This window comes from Mus caroli, chromosome 10 (assembly GCF_900094665.2).
Source record: "Mus caroli chromosome 10, CAROLI_EIJ_v1.1, whole genome shotgun sequence".
Taxonomy (NCBI): domain Eukaryota; kingdom Metazoa; phylum Chordata; class Mammalia; order Rodentia; family Muridae; genus Mus; species Mus caroli.
Genome location: NC_034579.1, coordinates 75,460,046 through 75,475,471, shown reverse-complemented (window position 1 = coordinate 75,475,471; position 15,426 = coordinate 75,460,046). Strand labels below are relative to the sequence as shown.

The 15,426-nt window shown below is 55.1% G+C and overlaps 1 protein-coding gene across 11 annotated transcripts in view; it reads left to right on the top strand.

The window, feature by feature from the left end:
* Celf5 (CUGBP Elav-like family member 5) overlaps positions 1–12,706 on the top strand; it is a 23,918-nt gene extending 11,212 nt beyond the window's left edge. For 4 of the 11 annotated variants that reach the window (XM_021173776.2, XM_029482766.1, XM_029482765.1 and 1 more), the window contains 10 exons: positions 345–396; positions 923–1,051; positions 2,176–2,255; positions 3,760–3,906; positions 4,594–4,735; positions 4,820–4,966; positions 5,828–5,890; positions 7,449–7,529; positions 9,085–9,228; positions 9,614–12,700. In XM_021173776.2, coding sequence (XP_021029435.1) covers positions 345–396; positions 923–1,051; positions 2,176–2,255; positions 3,760–3,906; positions 4,594–4,735; positions 4,820–4,966; positions 5,828–5,890; positions 7,449–7,529; positions 9,085–9,228; positions 9,614–9,741 — 1,113 coding nt within the window. In that variant the 3' untranslated portion in view covers positions 9,742–12,700. Of the gene's footprint in view, positions 1–344; positions 397–922; positions 1,052–2,175; positions 2,256–3,759; positions 3,907–4,593; positions 4,736–4,819; positions 4,967–5,827; positions 5,891–7,448; positions 7,530–9,084; positions 9,229–9,613 lie in introns of all 11 variants that reach the window. The other 7 variants (XM_021173777.2, XM_029482767.1, XM_029482764.1 and 4 more) reach the window with 4 other exon arrangements.
* Positions 12,707–15,426: the final 2,720 nt, after the last annotated feature.

Below are 15,426 nucleotides of genomic sequence, written 5' to 3'. Positions count from 1 at the left end.
ATTATATGTAAGTACACTGTAGCTGTCTTCAGACACTCCAGAAGAGGGAGTCAGACCTCATTACGGATGGTTGTGAGCCACCATGTGGTTGCTGGGGTTTGAACTCTGGACCTTCGGAAGAACAGTCAGGTGCTCTTACCCACTGAGCCATCTCTCCAGCCCCAGGCCATTTTCAAAGACAGTTCGTCCTGTTGGGATAACTATCATTGGGTTCTGAAAGCTAGCTAAGAGTTTGCTGGCCAACTCTCACTTACACTGGGTTTGAGTGTGTGCTGAGACAGCTTAAAGACAGTGCCCACGCCCTACTGTCCTCTGCCACCCTGACCATGTCCCCCTTTCCACAGATGGCGCGGCCGATCCAGGTGAAACCGGCAGACAGTGAGAGCCGTGGAGGTAGTAGTAACCTCCCCATGGCCGCGGGCCTCTGCAGCCCCGGGGTTGGGGCTCTGTCCGACTCCGACTGCTCCCCCAAACTTCAGATACCCCACACCTTTCCTGTTCCCTCACGGGTGCCTGAAGGCTTGCAGACTTGGGGTGCGGATAGGTGTGGGCAAGGCGGTTGGGACCCTATCTATGTGTAGGAGCTCTGTAAAGCCAGCCTTGCTAGTCCCTGTCACTCTCTATCTTGCTATCAGGACGGACCCCCCTCCCGCCCCCAGCTCGCTCTTGCCCTGTCTCCTGCTTCTGACTGTCCCCGATTTCCTGTCTCTTCTTTCCTGACGCCCCAAGCGTCTCTGCTGCCATTCATTCCTCCTTCCCTCTCACCCCAGCGAGTGACAGACATCTGAGTATGGTTTCCCTAGTAACCTGGCTCTCTTTCCTGGGCTACGGGGCAGCGGGGCGGCCTGAGCAAAGGTCCTGGGGCAGCGCGGGCCAGGGCAGATGGGCTCAGCGGGGCCGTGGGCCGGGGCTCCGCCTACAGGGGACCGGAAGCTGTTCGTGGGCATGCTCAACAAGCAGCAGTCGGAGGAAGACGTGCTCAGGCTCTTCCAGCCCTTTGGTGTCATAGACGAGTGCACAGTGCTTCGAGGACCAGATGGCAGCAGCAAAGGTGACTGGCAGGTGATGGGGGCGGAGCCTGGGGGCGGGGCTTAGGGAGTGGCAGCGGGGGCGGGGTGGTCAGGGTTGAGCTTGGCACAGGTGCAGAGCAGTAGATTGCAGGAATAGCGGAATGGGATAGGACTGGAGGTGGGCATAGCCAATGGGAAGGGGTGGAGCAGGTGGGGTGAGTGTTTGTGGTTGGAGATGGTGGGTGGGTGGGATTTGGGTGTGGGAAGGGGAGGGAGAGGGAAAGGAGGAGAAGACCTAGTTGCTGAGGAGCGGTCAGGTCTATGGGAGGGCAGGGTCAGCCCTGGCTCCTGAGTGTCCACTCAATGGGGCTGTTGTGTCCCCTTCAAATTGGCCCTCGGGATTATGGCCCGAGTTCCTTCTATCCCCAAGCTTCTCAGCTTTTCTCCTTGTGTCTCAAGTTCTGTGTCTTCATGTGTCTGTCTGTCTGTTTATCTGTATGACTGAAAGGCTGACTGGTCCTGACTCCATGTTGTATGAACTCTAGAGGTGCACCTGCCTTGGTGGACACCACATCGATGTGTTTGTCTGTCCATTTGACCAGCTTCCATGATTCCATAGGGCCCAGTACACCGTCTGTGCCCTGGAGGTCAGGGCTGGGGCCATTCAAACCTTATCTTACTTGTTCTGATGGGACCTTCTTGGGGCCCAGGCTGCCTCTGAAAGTGTGTGTGGCTACTGGGGTCTCAACATAGTTCCTGGATGCTGAGTTGACTTCCTGTTGGCTGACCACATGAATGGACAGATGGATTGATGGATGGATGGATGGATGGATGGATGGATGGATGGATGGATGAACTGGTGGGTGGGTAGATAGATTGGTGGATGGATAGATGGGTGGGTGGGTGGATGGATGGATGGATGGACAGATGGATAGATAGATGGATGACTGACTTCCTATTTAGCTGAATTAATGGCTGACATCTAAGTCTCTGGCCCTAGAAGATGTTGGTGTATCCTATCTGTTCAGGCCATCTTGGTCCTGCCTATGTCTGTATGAACTCATGTCTGCTGTTGTCCATGAGTGGCAATCAAGGGCTTCTTCTCTCTCTTGCTCCCATCCATTATATTCTTCAGTCCCTCACCTCCTCCTCCCTTCCCTCCCAGGCTGTGCCTTCGTGAAGTTTTCTTCCCACACAGAGGCCCAGGCTGCCATCCATGCCTTGCATGGCAGCCAGACTATGCCGGTGAGTGAGAACTGTACTTGGCTGTGGCGGGGCTGGGCGCAAGGTGGGTGGGAGAGATGGGTGGTTTTGGCGTCTTCCCTTTGTAGACTGCTTCAGACAGGAGGCCGGATGTGCAGCCCAGGCTGTGATCAGAGCCGTGTGTTACCAGACGCTGTCCTGGGGCAAGTGGAGTTCTTAGCTTGTGGCAGTAACACAGGCTGAGAAGCAGGGGCAGCAGTTGGGTGATGTGTAGAGATCATGGACCCTGTTCTAGGGCAGCCGGAAGCCACAGTGGGTGCACAGAGTGAGGGGGGCTGCTAGGCCATTTTCATAGGTCCTTCAGGTCAGGTCTGCCAGTGAACAAGGGACAGAAGGACAGTAAGAACCTAGAGGGGGGGCTGGTGAGATGGCTCAGTGGGTAAGAGCACTCGACTGCTCTTCTGAAGGTCTGAAGTTCAAATCCCAGCAACCACATGGTGGCTCACAACCATCTGTAATGAGATCTGACCCCTCTTCTGGCGTGTCTGAAGACAGCTACAGTGTACTTAGATATAATAAAAATAAATAAATCTTTAAAAAAAAAAAAAGAACCTAGAGGGGCAGGTGCCTGAGCTCAGGTCCCCATCTGAAGGACAGGGGCTCATTGCAGAGACTGTAGAGAGATAATGAGGGGCACTGATGACCCATTTAGCAGAGGCAGGGTAGAGGACAGGTGTCCAAGGTCCTAGGTATAGCATCACACACATAGGGCTGTGTTCCCCCCAGGGAGGGCCTCAGGAGCCCACATTACTGCAGGTAGACTAAGTCCCTAGCCGAGAGCAGCAGCTGTCTCCCTAACATGGCGGGGCTGCGTCAGGTCACCCCCAGGGCCAGCTTCCTCATGACTGGAACCAAGGAGCCAGTTGTCTGTCCGAGGGGGGGTGGCTGGAAGGGGAAGACTACAAGGGGGTTTCTGCAAGCTGGCTGGGAGCACTCGAGCCCAATCACCAGAGGGAGCACCTGGCTGAGCCCTCATCCTGCACTGACTCTGGACCCTAGGCCTTCACTGAGCTGTCTCCGTGTTGCTTCCTATCCTCCTGTGAGCCCCAGCTCCTGACTAAGTCCCTGAGCACAGGTGATTGGTCCACTGTCAGGTGCCATGTCCTATCCATCTGCTGGACACAGGGGACCTCTACTGGTCCCACGTGTGGGTTGCATGGTGCCCCCATCCTTTTCTGACCTCTGGATTTTGCCCCTGCCTTGAGGGTATGGCTTCAGTTAGGAATCCCACCCCACCCCAATCTTTGTCCCAGACATGACCCTTGAACCTACATGCCCCACTTATGGCTGTGGCTACCTCCCAGACACTACAGCCATGTCACCACATGGCCAGGCCCAGGATGACAAGCCTTATCACTTCTTCTGTGGTCCTGGCTCTTCTGGTATGGAGTCAGGCATGGCTGGCACGTCTGCTCTCATCCATGGGGAGCACTAGAGTCCTGGCTACCCTGTCCTCCTATTCCAATGACACATACCGTCCTTACAGGGAGCGTCCTCCAGCCTGGTGGTCAAGTTTGCCGACACGGATAAAGAGCGGACATTGCGGCGTATGCAGCAGATGGTTGGCCAGCTGGGCATCCTGACGCCATCCCTCACCCTGCCCTTCAGCCCCTACAGTGCCTACGCCCAGGCTGTGAGTGGCCCCAGCACATGGATGCTGAATGTAGACTGAGCTGCAGTCCCAGGCTGAAAGCCCAGATCTTGATGGACAGCCCTAACCACAAACATCCTCCCTGCCTGGCCCAACCCGATGGTGGGAAGAATGCTAATGTCCCAACTGGCTGAAGCCTAGATCCCACCATACCTAAATCTGCATTCAGCCCAACTCTGGCTCCACCCTCACTGCTGACATCACCCCAGCTCCTGGCTCAGTCTTGATGGTTGACTAACCCTAAGCGTAGCCTCAGTTTCTGGCAGCACCATGTTCCTTCCCTAGGCAGGCTGGACCCCAATCTGGATGCAAATATTGAACCCTGTTTCTAACCCTAGCTCCGAGTCAAAGCTGGGCCTTGATTCTGTGCTGCACCAGGCCCCGTATCCCACACTAACCTCGGATCTCAGGCTGAGTCCTAATAGCCTGACCGACCTCTGATCCCAGAACGAACCTTAATTGAAGTCTGAGCCTCAGTTTCCAGTGGAAGTCTAAGTCTAGACTGAGCCTTTTTGCGGAAACCAAATGCTAACGCCTGCTGGACCCTGATCCCAAACCAAATGCTGATCTGGGGCTGAGCCCAAAATGGCTGACTGATCCTGAGACCTTCCCCCACCCAGTGCCCGACCCCGGTAGTACTGCTTCCACTCACACCACCTCTGTCCTCAGCTCATGCAGCAACAGACAACAGTGTTGTCCACCTCTGGCAGCTACCTGAGCCCCGGTGTGGCCTTCCCTCCCTGCCATATCCAGCAGATTGGTGCCGTCAGCCTTAACGGTCTGCCTGCCACGCCCATCGCTCCTGCCTCTGGTGAGAGCAGCTCCTGGGAAGTCTCAGGACAAGTGGGGAACCGGCCACGTCTGGGCCCCCGTGTCTGACCTCTCTCCCTCCTAGGGTTACACTCACCCCCACTGCTAGGCACTGCCGCTGTTCCAGGCCTGATGGCGCCCATTCCCAATGGCTTCCCCGGCGTCCTGCCCTTTCCCGGGAGTCACCCTGCCCTGGAGACTGTGTATGCCAATGGCCTTGTGCCCTACCCAGGTAATTGGGAGAGTGCTCCAGAGCCCAGGACAGTGTCTGGAGTGGGTCTGGCAACTGAGGGACACACCTAGGTCCCCACAGCCTTACACCCTATGTGTGGCAGGGCAGGACAAGGAATGGCTAGGCAGGTGTGGGCACAGGAAATGGCAGAGGAGGGAGGCTACGTCACAAGCACACACTTGGCAGGTTGGTTCTGGGTTCAGATTCCAGTTCTGGCTGGTTTCTAAACTGGAAAATGGGACAGATGACATCAAAGGCTGGATGGGAGCACGAATGGGAACCAGTGTTAGGCAGATGTCTCTTCTTGTTTGCTGTGAGAGATGGAGGTCATACTGGGTAGTTCAGATTTGCCTTCAATTCCCTGTGTGTGCAGGCTGCTCTTAGACTCCCTCTGTAGCCCAGGCTGGCCTTACACCAAGGGCAGCCCTCTAGCCTCCACTTCCCAAGTGCTAAGATAATAGCTGTGAGCACTCGCACTAAATTCTTCATTCTGTAGTTGGCTCTGGGCTTTGTCGAAGTGAGGCAGGGTGGGCCTGAGCTGCCAGCCTTGAGTGCTAATGACCCAAACCAGGAACTGGGTGGACCCTAAGACACTCAGGGGTCCCCACAGGCTGGATGAGGGAGTCTGGGCAGGGAGTGGGGTATGGCAGATGACCCTCAGGTGGGGGGTTTTCCTGGGTGCTGAGGAGGACAAGGTCACACGGCTTCACTAGACTTCTGTTGTTTGCTATGGGTGTGTGTGTCCCTGGCGAGTTAACCTATATCAGAGATGCAGTTTCCTTGGCTTGCCGGTGGGGTTAACACAGAAGGGAAGCTGGGTGGTTGTCGGTGTCAGTGCTCAGTTCATCCTCTGCCCTGCAGCTCAGAGCCCCACTGTGGCAGAGACCCTCCATCCTGCCTTCTCCGGAGTCCAGCAGTACACAGGTAGAGGCAGCCCTGTCCTGACCACCCACCTCAGGGGCTCATCTATCTGCACGCGTCCCACCCTCCATGAGACCCCTAAGGAATGTACAGTCCCTTAAGTCTGGGGCTCCCCACATCTCATCCCCAGGTCCCTCCAAAGCCAGGGCTGCCTCTGGCTGTGTACCTTATGTAACTCTGGCCCACCTAACTTTGTGAATCTAACCCCACCTCTTGAGGCACGCGCCCACTCAGTGCCTTGCCCATGAGCCCTTATACCCACCCTAAAGGCAGAGCCCTGCTCAACTAAGTTGATTCATTAGACCTGGTTCCAACCTTGCCCTTCAGACCCCTGTGGAGCTCCGCTCTTACACCCTTCCTGCTGTGGCCACGCCCCTATCCCAGCCCTCAATTCATAGCCCTTCCCTCCACTATGCCCCAACTCCACTCAGAACCCCACGCTCCACTTTGGCCCCACTTCTTGGCCAAAAGTGGTTCTACCCTCCAATGGTCCTGCTCCCTGTGGGGTGAGGCAGGGCTGAGGGATGGAGGGTGGGACTAGGGCTCAAGGGTGTGTCCAGGGCCAGAGAGGCAGGGCTGTGGCTGAATGGTGGGTCGGGGACTGGGCGAGGCAAGGGACATGGTTGGTACTGGTCAAGACCAGGGTCTGGGGACAAGGTACAGCCAGAGTGGTGGTGGGAATAGAAAAGGGTGGGGACAGCTGAGGAGCAGGATTAGGGCATAAGGGGCAGAGTTAGGACCTGAGGAGTAGGCTCGGGGCACAAGGAGCAGGGCCAGGGCCACAGCTTATGGGGAACCAGAATGAAGGGCAAAGGCATGGAGGAAGGCAGAGACATGGAGCAAGAGTCCCGGCCTACCCCTTAGCCATGGACCTGCCCCTTAAGCTATGGCCCCATCCACTCTACCGTCGTCTGACCAAGTCACCTGCCCTGATGCCGGACCTTAGACTCTGATCCTTTCTTAGCCTTGCCCCTCAATACATCCTCAGCTCTGGCCCTCTTTGCCGTGCCCCGCTTCCAGCTCTGGCCCTACCCAGTCCCTCCTGCATTTCTGCCTTCATCCCCTCAGCCCTGGACTTACTTTTCTGGCCCTGGTCCCACCCCACTTTCAGCTCCATCACTGCCCCTCGACCCACCCAAACCTGGCCCTAGGCCCGGGTTCTGCCCCTTGTCGCCATCCTTCAGCCCTTATCCCTCCCACTCCTCGGTCCCGCACTTGGTACTGGCCCTACCCAGTCCCTTAGTCCCAACCTCACTATCTGTCCTGGTCCTGCCACTCAGCGCAAGTCCCAGCCGGGCCCCACCCCCTAAGCACCGCCCCTCAGCCACAGCCCCGCCCCATCCTGCCGCAGCCCAGCCGAGGCCTCGCCCCTTGGCTCTGTCCTTGCCCTCTGCCCTGGTCGGTCCAGCCACTCGGTGATGCCACAGCCTAGCCGCACCCCTAGGCCCGGGTCTGGTCCTCAGCACCGGCCCCGCCCCTCAGTCCTAGCCCCGCCTCCCCTCGGTCAGGCCTCGCCCTCTGCTCTGGTCCTGCAGCTCAGCATGGCCTCTGCTCTCCGCAGCCATGTATCCCACCGCGGCCATCGCGCCCGTGGCACACAGCGTTCCGCAGCCTCCGCACCTCCTGCAGCAGCAGCGCGAAGGTGAGGCGACCCCTGCCAGCCCCACCCTCAACTGCACTGCTGACCTCGCCCCTCCATGGAACGGCGGCCCTTGAGGTTCCCACCCCCTATGGACAAGCGAGGAAACCCCCTTTTTGGTGCGCGTATGTGCGAGAAGGCATCTTGGGTAAACTGAGGCCTTCCCAGTGAAGCCAAGCCTGTGGAGGGCATGCGGGAGAAAGCAGGAGTCCGGAGTCCGAGGAGGTATCTTGGGTAAACTGAGGCCTTCCCAGTAAAGTGAAGCTGTGGAGGGCATGCGGGAGGAAGCAGGAGTCCGGAATCCTGCGACCCAAGGCCACTCACATCCTCTTCTGACTGGGCACGGTGATCAGAGAGTACTTAACGACCTGCCTCAGTTTTCCCATCTGGAGCTCAGGTGTCCTGGCCCCACCTGTGTAGACAGAGTCATTGAGAAGTTCCTGGCGTGTGGGCCTTCCAGGAAGTCCTACTTTTACCTACCTATGGACCAGGAAGGCCTGGGAGAGGTGGAAGGGGGAGCCTCAGGCCACCCTTGTGACGAAGCTGCCCTCACCTGTGATGGGGGCTCACACTCCAGAGTGCAGGGGATGGGTTCACAGCCGAGCTCTTGGACTTTGAGGTTAGCTGGCACCCCTGGATTGTCCCACACGAGGCTGCACTGTGTCTCTTGGACACTTTGTGCCCAAGGCCACCAGCAGGACGTGCTTGTCTCTTGACAGCCAGGATCTGAAAGCTAACCGCAGATGACATCAGTGACACTTGGCCATGCAGGCCCCTTCTAGGTCCCCCTTCAAATTCAGGACAGGAAGATGGCTAAAGGTGCCTGCCACCAAGCAAGATAAATCCCATGTCCTCTGACCTCCACACGCGCCCCTAAAATTAACTACATAGACAGAGAAACAGACAACATCTCTACCTTGCAGTGACAGGCCTGGCTCCCTCAGGGCAATGAATTCTTACCTTTCCTCTCTTTCTGGGCATTTATTTATTTATTTATTTATTTATTTATTTATTTATTTATTTATTTATGAGGTCTCACTATGTAGCTTACACTGGGCTCATAAACACAGCAACCCTCCTGCCTGGCCTTCCCAAATGCTGAGATGATAGGTGTGTGCCTCCAACGGCCTCCAGGCTTCTTTTAAGTGTCAGGTGTTCTTAGACCAGCGCAAGGCCCATGAGCCACGGCTGAGCCACACCCAGGGCTCCCACCACTTCCCCCCACTCACCTGACTCCAGTACATAGCCTGCAGGAGGAGGCTGGCAGCAGAGGATGTGGGGCTTGGGGAGTCATCAGGGAGGCTCTGGCTTGTGGGGTTCCAGCAGGGACCAAGAGGCTATCTGGGTTTGGTCTGTGGTGAGCTGGTGGTGGCTGGGTGGACGAAGGCACTTGGGACTGATCAAGGCTTGCAGGGCCCAACCCTGCTCCCGGCCATGCCCTCTGTCTGGAGAAACGTCTCACTCTATCCACAACCAGAGACAAGAACTGGACCCCAACCCAGGGGGGGTCCGCCTCCTCTCCTTGGGGGCTTTATGTCTTTCTCTCCCCCACCTACAGGTCCCGAAGGCTGTAACCTGTTTATCTACCACCTCCCCCAGGAGTTTGGAGACACGGAGCTGACCCAGATGTTCCTCCCCTTCGGCAATATCATCTCCTCCAAGGTGTTTATGGATCGGGCTACCAACCAGAGCAAGTGTTTCGGTGAGTGAACAGACCTAGAGACCCCCATTGAGAGTGTGGGGGCGTGGTCAGGGGTGGAGCTCCCACCTAGAATTCCCCAGTGAGGGTCTGAGGGCGTGGTCAGGGTGGAGCCCCGCCTAGAGTTTTCCCAGTGAGGGTCTGGGGGCGTGGTCAAGGTGGAGCGCTTGCCTGGTAAGTATAAGGTTCTGGAATAGTACTCAGTGCCAGTGCCACATCAGTGTTGTAGGAAGAAAGTGAGGCTGTGGCCCATGCACCACAAGGGAAGGTGAGCTGATTGGATGAGGTGGGAGTGAGGCCCCCAACTCTAGAGGCGAACAAGACCAGCGTTAGCCACTTGAAGCCTGGACCACGCCCCTTACCAGCTCCTGTCACTTTGTTCTCTCAGGATTCGTGAGCTTTGACCACCCAGCCAGCGCGCAGGCGGCCATCCAGGCCATGAACGGCTTTCAGATTGGTATGAAGAGGCTGAAGGTGCAGCTGAAGAGACCCAAAGACCCAGGACACCCGTACTGACCACGCCCACAGCCCTTCAGTGCTGTGGGTGTGGCCCCAGGTGAGCCGCCAGGCGGCCCTGTTTTCTGCCCAGCCCTGGTGTCATTCACTCTCCTCCCATCCCAAGCTCACTCTCTAGATTCTGGGGGCGGGAGTGGCACTCCAAGAGGCCAACTGGGGATTCAAACCCTCCCCCATTACCTTGTGGCTTGGGTGGCAGAGAGGGTGGGATTAGGGTGGGGAAACCGGAGAGAAAGCTAGGATGTTCCACCCAGGGGACTTCCTTCCCAGGGAAAGTTTTGAAGAACGAATAGAAGTTCACTACAGTGAACTTCTGGTTTGGGACTTGTGGTCTGGGGTGCAGGATGTGATGGGCGGGGCTTCTATCCCATCCTGTGAAGCTGCAAGCCGAGAAGCCCTAATCCAGAGAAAGGATCTGTGTCCTACAGTTGAACTTGGAATGCCCAGTTAAGCTTGGCCCAGGACTGAAGCAGAGGAAATGGGGACACATCATAGCCTTGTGGTCCCCCACCTCTGTCCCCACCAGCTCCCGTGGACCCTGAGAGTCCTGTCTTCTAATTTCATGCCCAGTGGGTTAACAAAACCCAGAGTGTCGCTTGCACTCTCACAAAACAACACAAAACCAAATACCCGAACAAACAAGCAAAAAACCCCAAAAGCCAATTTCCCCTTCAATAGTCTCAGCATTTTCTTTGGGACTGAACTGATTTTAAAAGGTGGAACCAACTGCACAATGACTTCATGGAGGTGACAGCTCGGCTACCCAGCAGCAGCAGCCTACAGAGCACCCAGGAATACTTTATTTTTAGTGTTTTTGTTTTTGTTTCTCTTTTCTTTTTTCTTTTTCTTTCACGGCCCAGCCCAGGGCCTGGTAGAGATCGACAGTCTTTAATCCTTCAGTGTTTTTTGTCCATTATCTGGGTCTTTTGGGCTTTATCTATTTTGGCTTCGATTAGGAAACCCACGAATCAGGTAGAAACCCCCAGACGGCTGCCATAGTTCCAGTTTTAACCCAGTGTCCTGCGGACCATCTGCTCTGGGCTGGGGAGGGAGGTTCCACGTCAGGAGCAAATGTCCCCAGACTGATGGTGACTGTCAGGAACTGTTGTTTTGAAAAACACTGGGGTTTTCTTGCCAGGACAGAGCGGGGCAGGGTGTTCTGTGCCCCTCCCCCCTCCGCTCTACTATTCCCCAATATCCCCATCCTCCCCAGGTTGAGCGGTTCCCGCTTCCAACCACTCCAGGACTTTTATGTAAATTACAGCCAAGTTTGGACACCAGCTCTCCCAGTGACCCCCTTCCCCCAAATCCCGAAGCCACCGAAAGCCACTTGAGTTACAGAAGGCTCCGTGGTGTGTCGTGGGACAGGGGACAGGAGTCCAAGCCCGGGTCTGAGGGGCCCATACACTGCCAATCACCCGCCCCTCGGCTTGAGGACACCCCCCACCTGACTCGGAGGCTTTCCAGGTCAGCCAGTATCCCCCTTAGCCAGGATTCCCCACCCCCAACTTCCTATTCCCCGTAGCTGCGCATAGACATGCGCGCACCATAGACAATATATTTTTGGAGAATGAACCACAGCGGCCAAACTCCGTCCAAGGAGGTGGCACTGAGCCGGCCAATCATCGGGGACCAAGGACAGACCAGCTGAGGCCGGCTGGATGCCAAACCAGGACCCCCGTCAACACCATATACCTCCAGTTTTTGGGGTCTCCACGGCTGCCGCCCCCACCCTGCCCCTCCCGCTTTCATAGCCTTACTTGGGTGACCAGGTGTCCTTAGCTTCCTGCCAGGGAAGCCTCCTGTCCCCCACTGCCCAACCAGATTGCACCCCCACCCCAGCCCCTCCTCCAATCACCAGCCGTAAACTGAAAGTCTTGTACCCGAGGTCACCGTGAGTCAGACGTGGCCACACCGGACCCGGTTGCTGACCCCGCGGATTCCTTTTTCCTCTCTTCTCTCTCTCTCTTCTCTCTCTCCTCTCCCCTCCCCTCTCTCCTCTCTCTCATCTATCTATCTATCTATCTATCTATCTATCTATCTATCTATCTATCTATCTATGGTGGTGGTCTTTTTCTAAGTGAGTGCCAACAAGACCACAGAGAAGAGCACGCAGGGGTGCAGGGACTCACTGATAATCCGCTTTTGATTCCTAGTTGGAGGTTTGGGAAGACTTTGGTGGGGAAGCCACCCCTTGTATATTTTACCCAGCCTACCCACACACCCACCACAAAGCACAGAGTCGTTAATTTGGACATCCCACCAAGAGGGGGTGAGGGGGTGGGGGTGGGGTCTTAATCTCTTACGACAAGTCCAAAAGCAAACAAAAGAGACAACGTTTTTTAAGGTTTAAAAAAGAAAATGTAAAGAAAAAAAAATCCCTTTTCGTTTCTACCAAAATGTTTGTTGACTGACCTAAATTGGGGGGTGGGGGGGAGCGAACAAACAACAAAAAAAAAACCACCCTGATTCTGCCCACCTTGTTTCGCGTTTCCGGTTTGATGATCCCTTGTTCTGAACGTAACACAGTAAGACTGTGTTATGAAGTGTGCGAACGTGTGTGTCCGGGATGTCGCTGTGTTTTCCCCCCACCTCTGCCCCTTGCAGGTTGCCCGCTGAGTGCGTGCTGGCGTGCGCTGGCGTGCGCACCGTCTAGTTCATGTTTACGAGCTGTAAATACCATTTTTATACTCCACACGAGAGACCCTATGTGATTTGTACAACGGGCTTAATTTCTGCTACAATGAATTTCGTGAAATTTCAAACTTCAAACAATTTTGAAGAAGAGCAGAGAGAGAAGGCCGAGGGTGGAGAGGGAATGTGGGGTTTGAGTCCCCGTGCCTCCTGTTCGTGTGCGAAGGAGCAAGCTTCTCAACGGCAAATCACCTCTCCTTGGTCTGGAAAGAAAAACGAAAAACAAAAACCTAAAAGTTTATTTAATAAAAGTTTTACTTGTTAACAGGGATTATCTGTCACCTTGTTTTCCCATCGTGGTGTGCTCCTTGTTTGGAACTGAGTAATATTCCAATGTGTGAATAAAACATGTTTTTCTGAGGGCTGGAGAGGTGGCTCAGGGATTAAGAGCACTGACTGCTCCTCCAGAGGTTTTGAGTTCAATTCCCACATGGTGGCTCACAACCATCTGTAATGAGATCTGACGCCCTCTTCTGGTGTGTCTGAAGACAGCTACAGTGTACTCATACACATATAATGAATAATTCTTTAAAAAAGAAAAAACATGTTTTTCTGAGTTGGGCATGGTAGCTGCATGTCCTTAACCGGACAGGAGGCAGAGGCAGGCAGATCTTTCGAGTTCTAGACCAGCCTGATCTACAGAGCAAATTCCACAAAAGTAAGGGCTACACAGAGAAACCCTGTCTGGAAAACTAAAACCAACCAAACAAAATCATGTCCCAAGTTCCTAATGGATTCCCTAAAATCTGCAAAATCAACATGTGCCCCAGCTACCCTCCCCCCTTGCCAGCTTCTCCAGCAGGCATCTGTGCACCCCTTTCTCCCGGGCTGCCGGGAATGCACTCTTGCCACCTTGAGGGCCAGACTTGTTCTGTGTACAGGGTGGGGCTGCACAGATGGTTCTCAGCAGTTACCCCTGGAATAGGAAGCAACCGGCAAAGATAAACCTCACCTGGGAGAGGCAGAGGTAGGAGGATGTTGTGATGCAGGCCAGCCTAGGCAGCGTCATGAGATTAGGTCTGAAAACAATAATAAAATAGAAAAGGTGAGACTACAGGGAAGAAAATAAGTAAATTGTAAGATAAATTTCAAAATAAAATTTAAATTTAAAACAAATTTATTTCAAATGGAAATTAATTATTTTTTTAAAGATAAACAGCCTACCTACAAAATGGTTCAGCAGGCTGAAGCAAGAGGATTACTTGAGCCAAGGACTTTTGGGCCAGCCTAGGCTACTCAGAAGTGTGCTGCTTCCTAAGGCTCTTTGGAGAGTGAGCACTTGGTGTTCTGGATGTCCCTGACCATGACAAAATGCAGGAGATGATCTGTATATAAGAGGAAAGGTTACTTGGTGGCCATGGCCCCACGTCCTGGGGGCTTTGTTGCCTCCCAGCTACGAAGCAGCTTTGACATCATCAAGGTTTTGACATGGGCACTGTGGACTCGAACTCTGGTCCTCACATTTTCACCAGGAGGCTGCTCCCTACCCGGTTCCTCCCGGGCTCTGTGGGGTTGTGTCTGCGCAGTCCATCACTTTCCAACAGCCTCTACCCTCAGCCTGGTCAGCCAGAGGGAGGGGTCACAAACGCCCTCACCCCTCTTTCTGTAGCTAAGGAACCTGAGACATGTGGTGTGTGAAAGCTGGTAGGACTGGACAGTTACCCCTCTTTCTGTCTTCCCATACCTGTCTCCTGCCCTCTTGACTCTGTTTCTGGGGTAACTGGACAGAACGGGGGCAGTGGGAGACTACAAGATACCAAGGCAAATTCCTGTTGTGGGCATGAGAGGGCATACAGTGTGAAGGCTGAGGCTGCAGGAGGGGGCGTGGCTCCGGGGTAGGGGTAAAGGGAAATGCAACCGTCAGAGATGGGTTGAATCTGTGGGGGTAGGCTGCGGGGGGCGGGGGCGGCGGGTATTGACTGCGGCTGGGAGGGTGTGACTGCCGGGAAGGGAGATAAGACTGGGCGCTGCCAGTGGTGGAGGTGCACAACTATGGGGGTGTTAAGGGGGCGGTATGACGGGAGGGATTGCAGCTGGGGGGAGGTAGGGCTACAGTGGGGGTGACTGTGTGAGTTGAGACTGGGGAGTGCGATTGTGGGAGATGAGGCTGTTAGGGGGTGTAACTGCCAGGGGAAGGGGCATATGGCTGCAGGGGGAGGGGCAGGCAGTGTGCAGATGCTGGGGGTTGTGACTGCTAAGGATGAGGTGCGACCTTGGGGGAGGTGAAGCTGAGGGAGAAGGGATTGTGGCTGTGGGGGTGTTAGGGCTGCAAGGTGGGAGTGTGGTGACTGGAGGTGGGGATGCTAGGGAGGATACAGATACGAGCTGTGAGTGGCTGCTGGAGGGACACAGCTGCTGAAAGGGGGACACCTGACTCCTTTGGTCACCAACCAGACCCAGGGGACAATGAAAAGCTCCGTGGCAAGTGGTGGGCTGTCCACTGTTAGCAAATCCCTGCTCCATGACTCAGTCAACAAACCGAGGGCAGAGAACTCACTCTGTGACTGGTGCCCATCTGGGTACCATGAGGATGGACTATGTGACACTTGCCCTCTCTAAGACTCAGTTTTCTTGTCTATAAAATGGAGACAAAGAGGGGGAAACTTAAAGAAAACAACAACCAGTGCTCTGTGGTGGAGGAGTCACGCAGCCCTGGGTTCCTGATTGATCTTCTCTGAGCCTCCCCAACCTGTCCTTGCAAGAAAGAATGGCAGGGTTTGGGGTTTTGAAGGATGCATAGGAGCCTTCAGGTGGTGAAAGGAAGGAGAATCCAGAAGAAGGGAGAATTACCCAGCCCAGCACCCAAGTCCTGCTCATGTCCCTGTCATGGAAGAGCAGAGACCAGTTCCAGCCAGCAGGCATCTTTACCCCTGGGATGTTCTTCCTGCAGCACACCATTAGTCCTTTCTCTGCTGTGTAGACCAAGCCACCAATCCTTCCAACAGCAGAGCCTCTATTCTCTGTCTTGGGCGCACATTTATGCTCCATAAG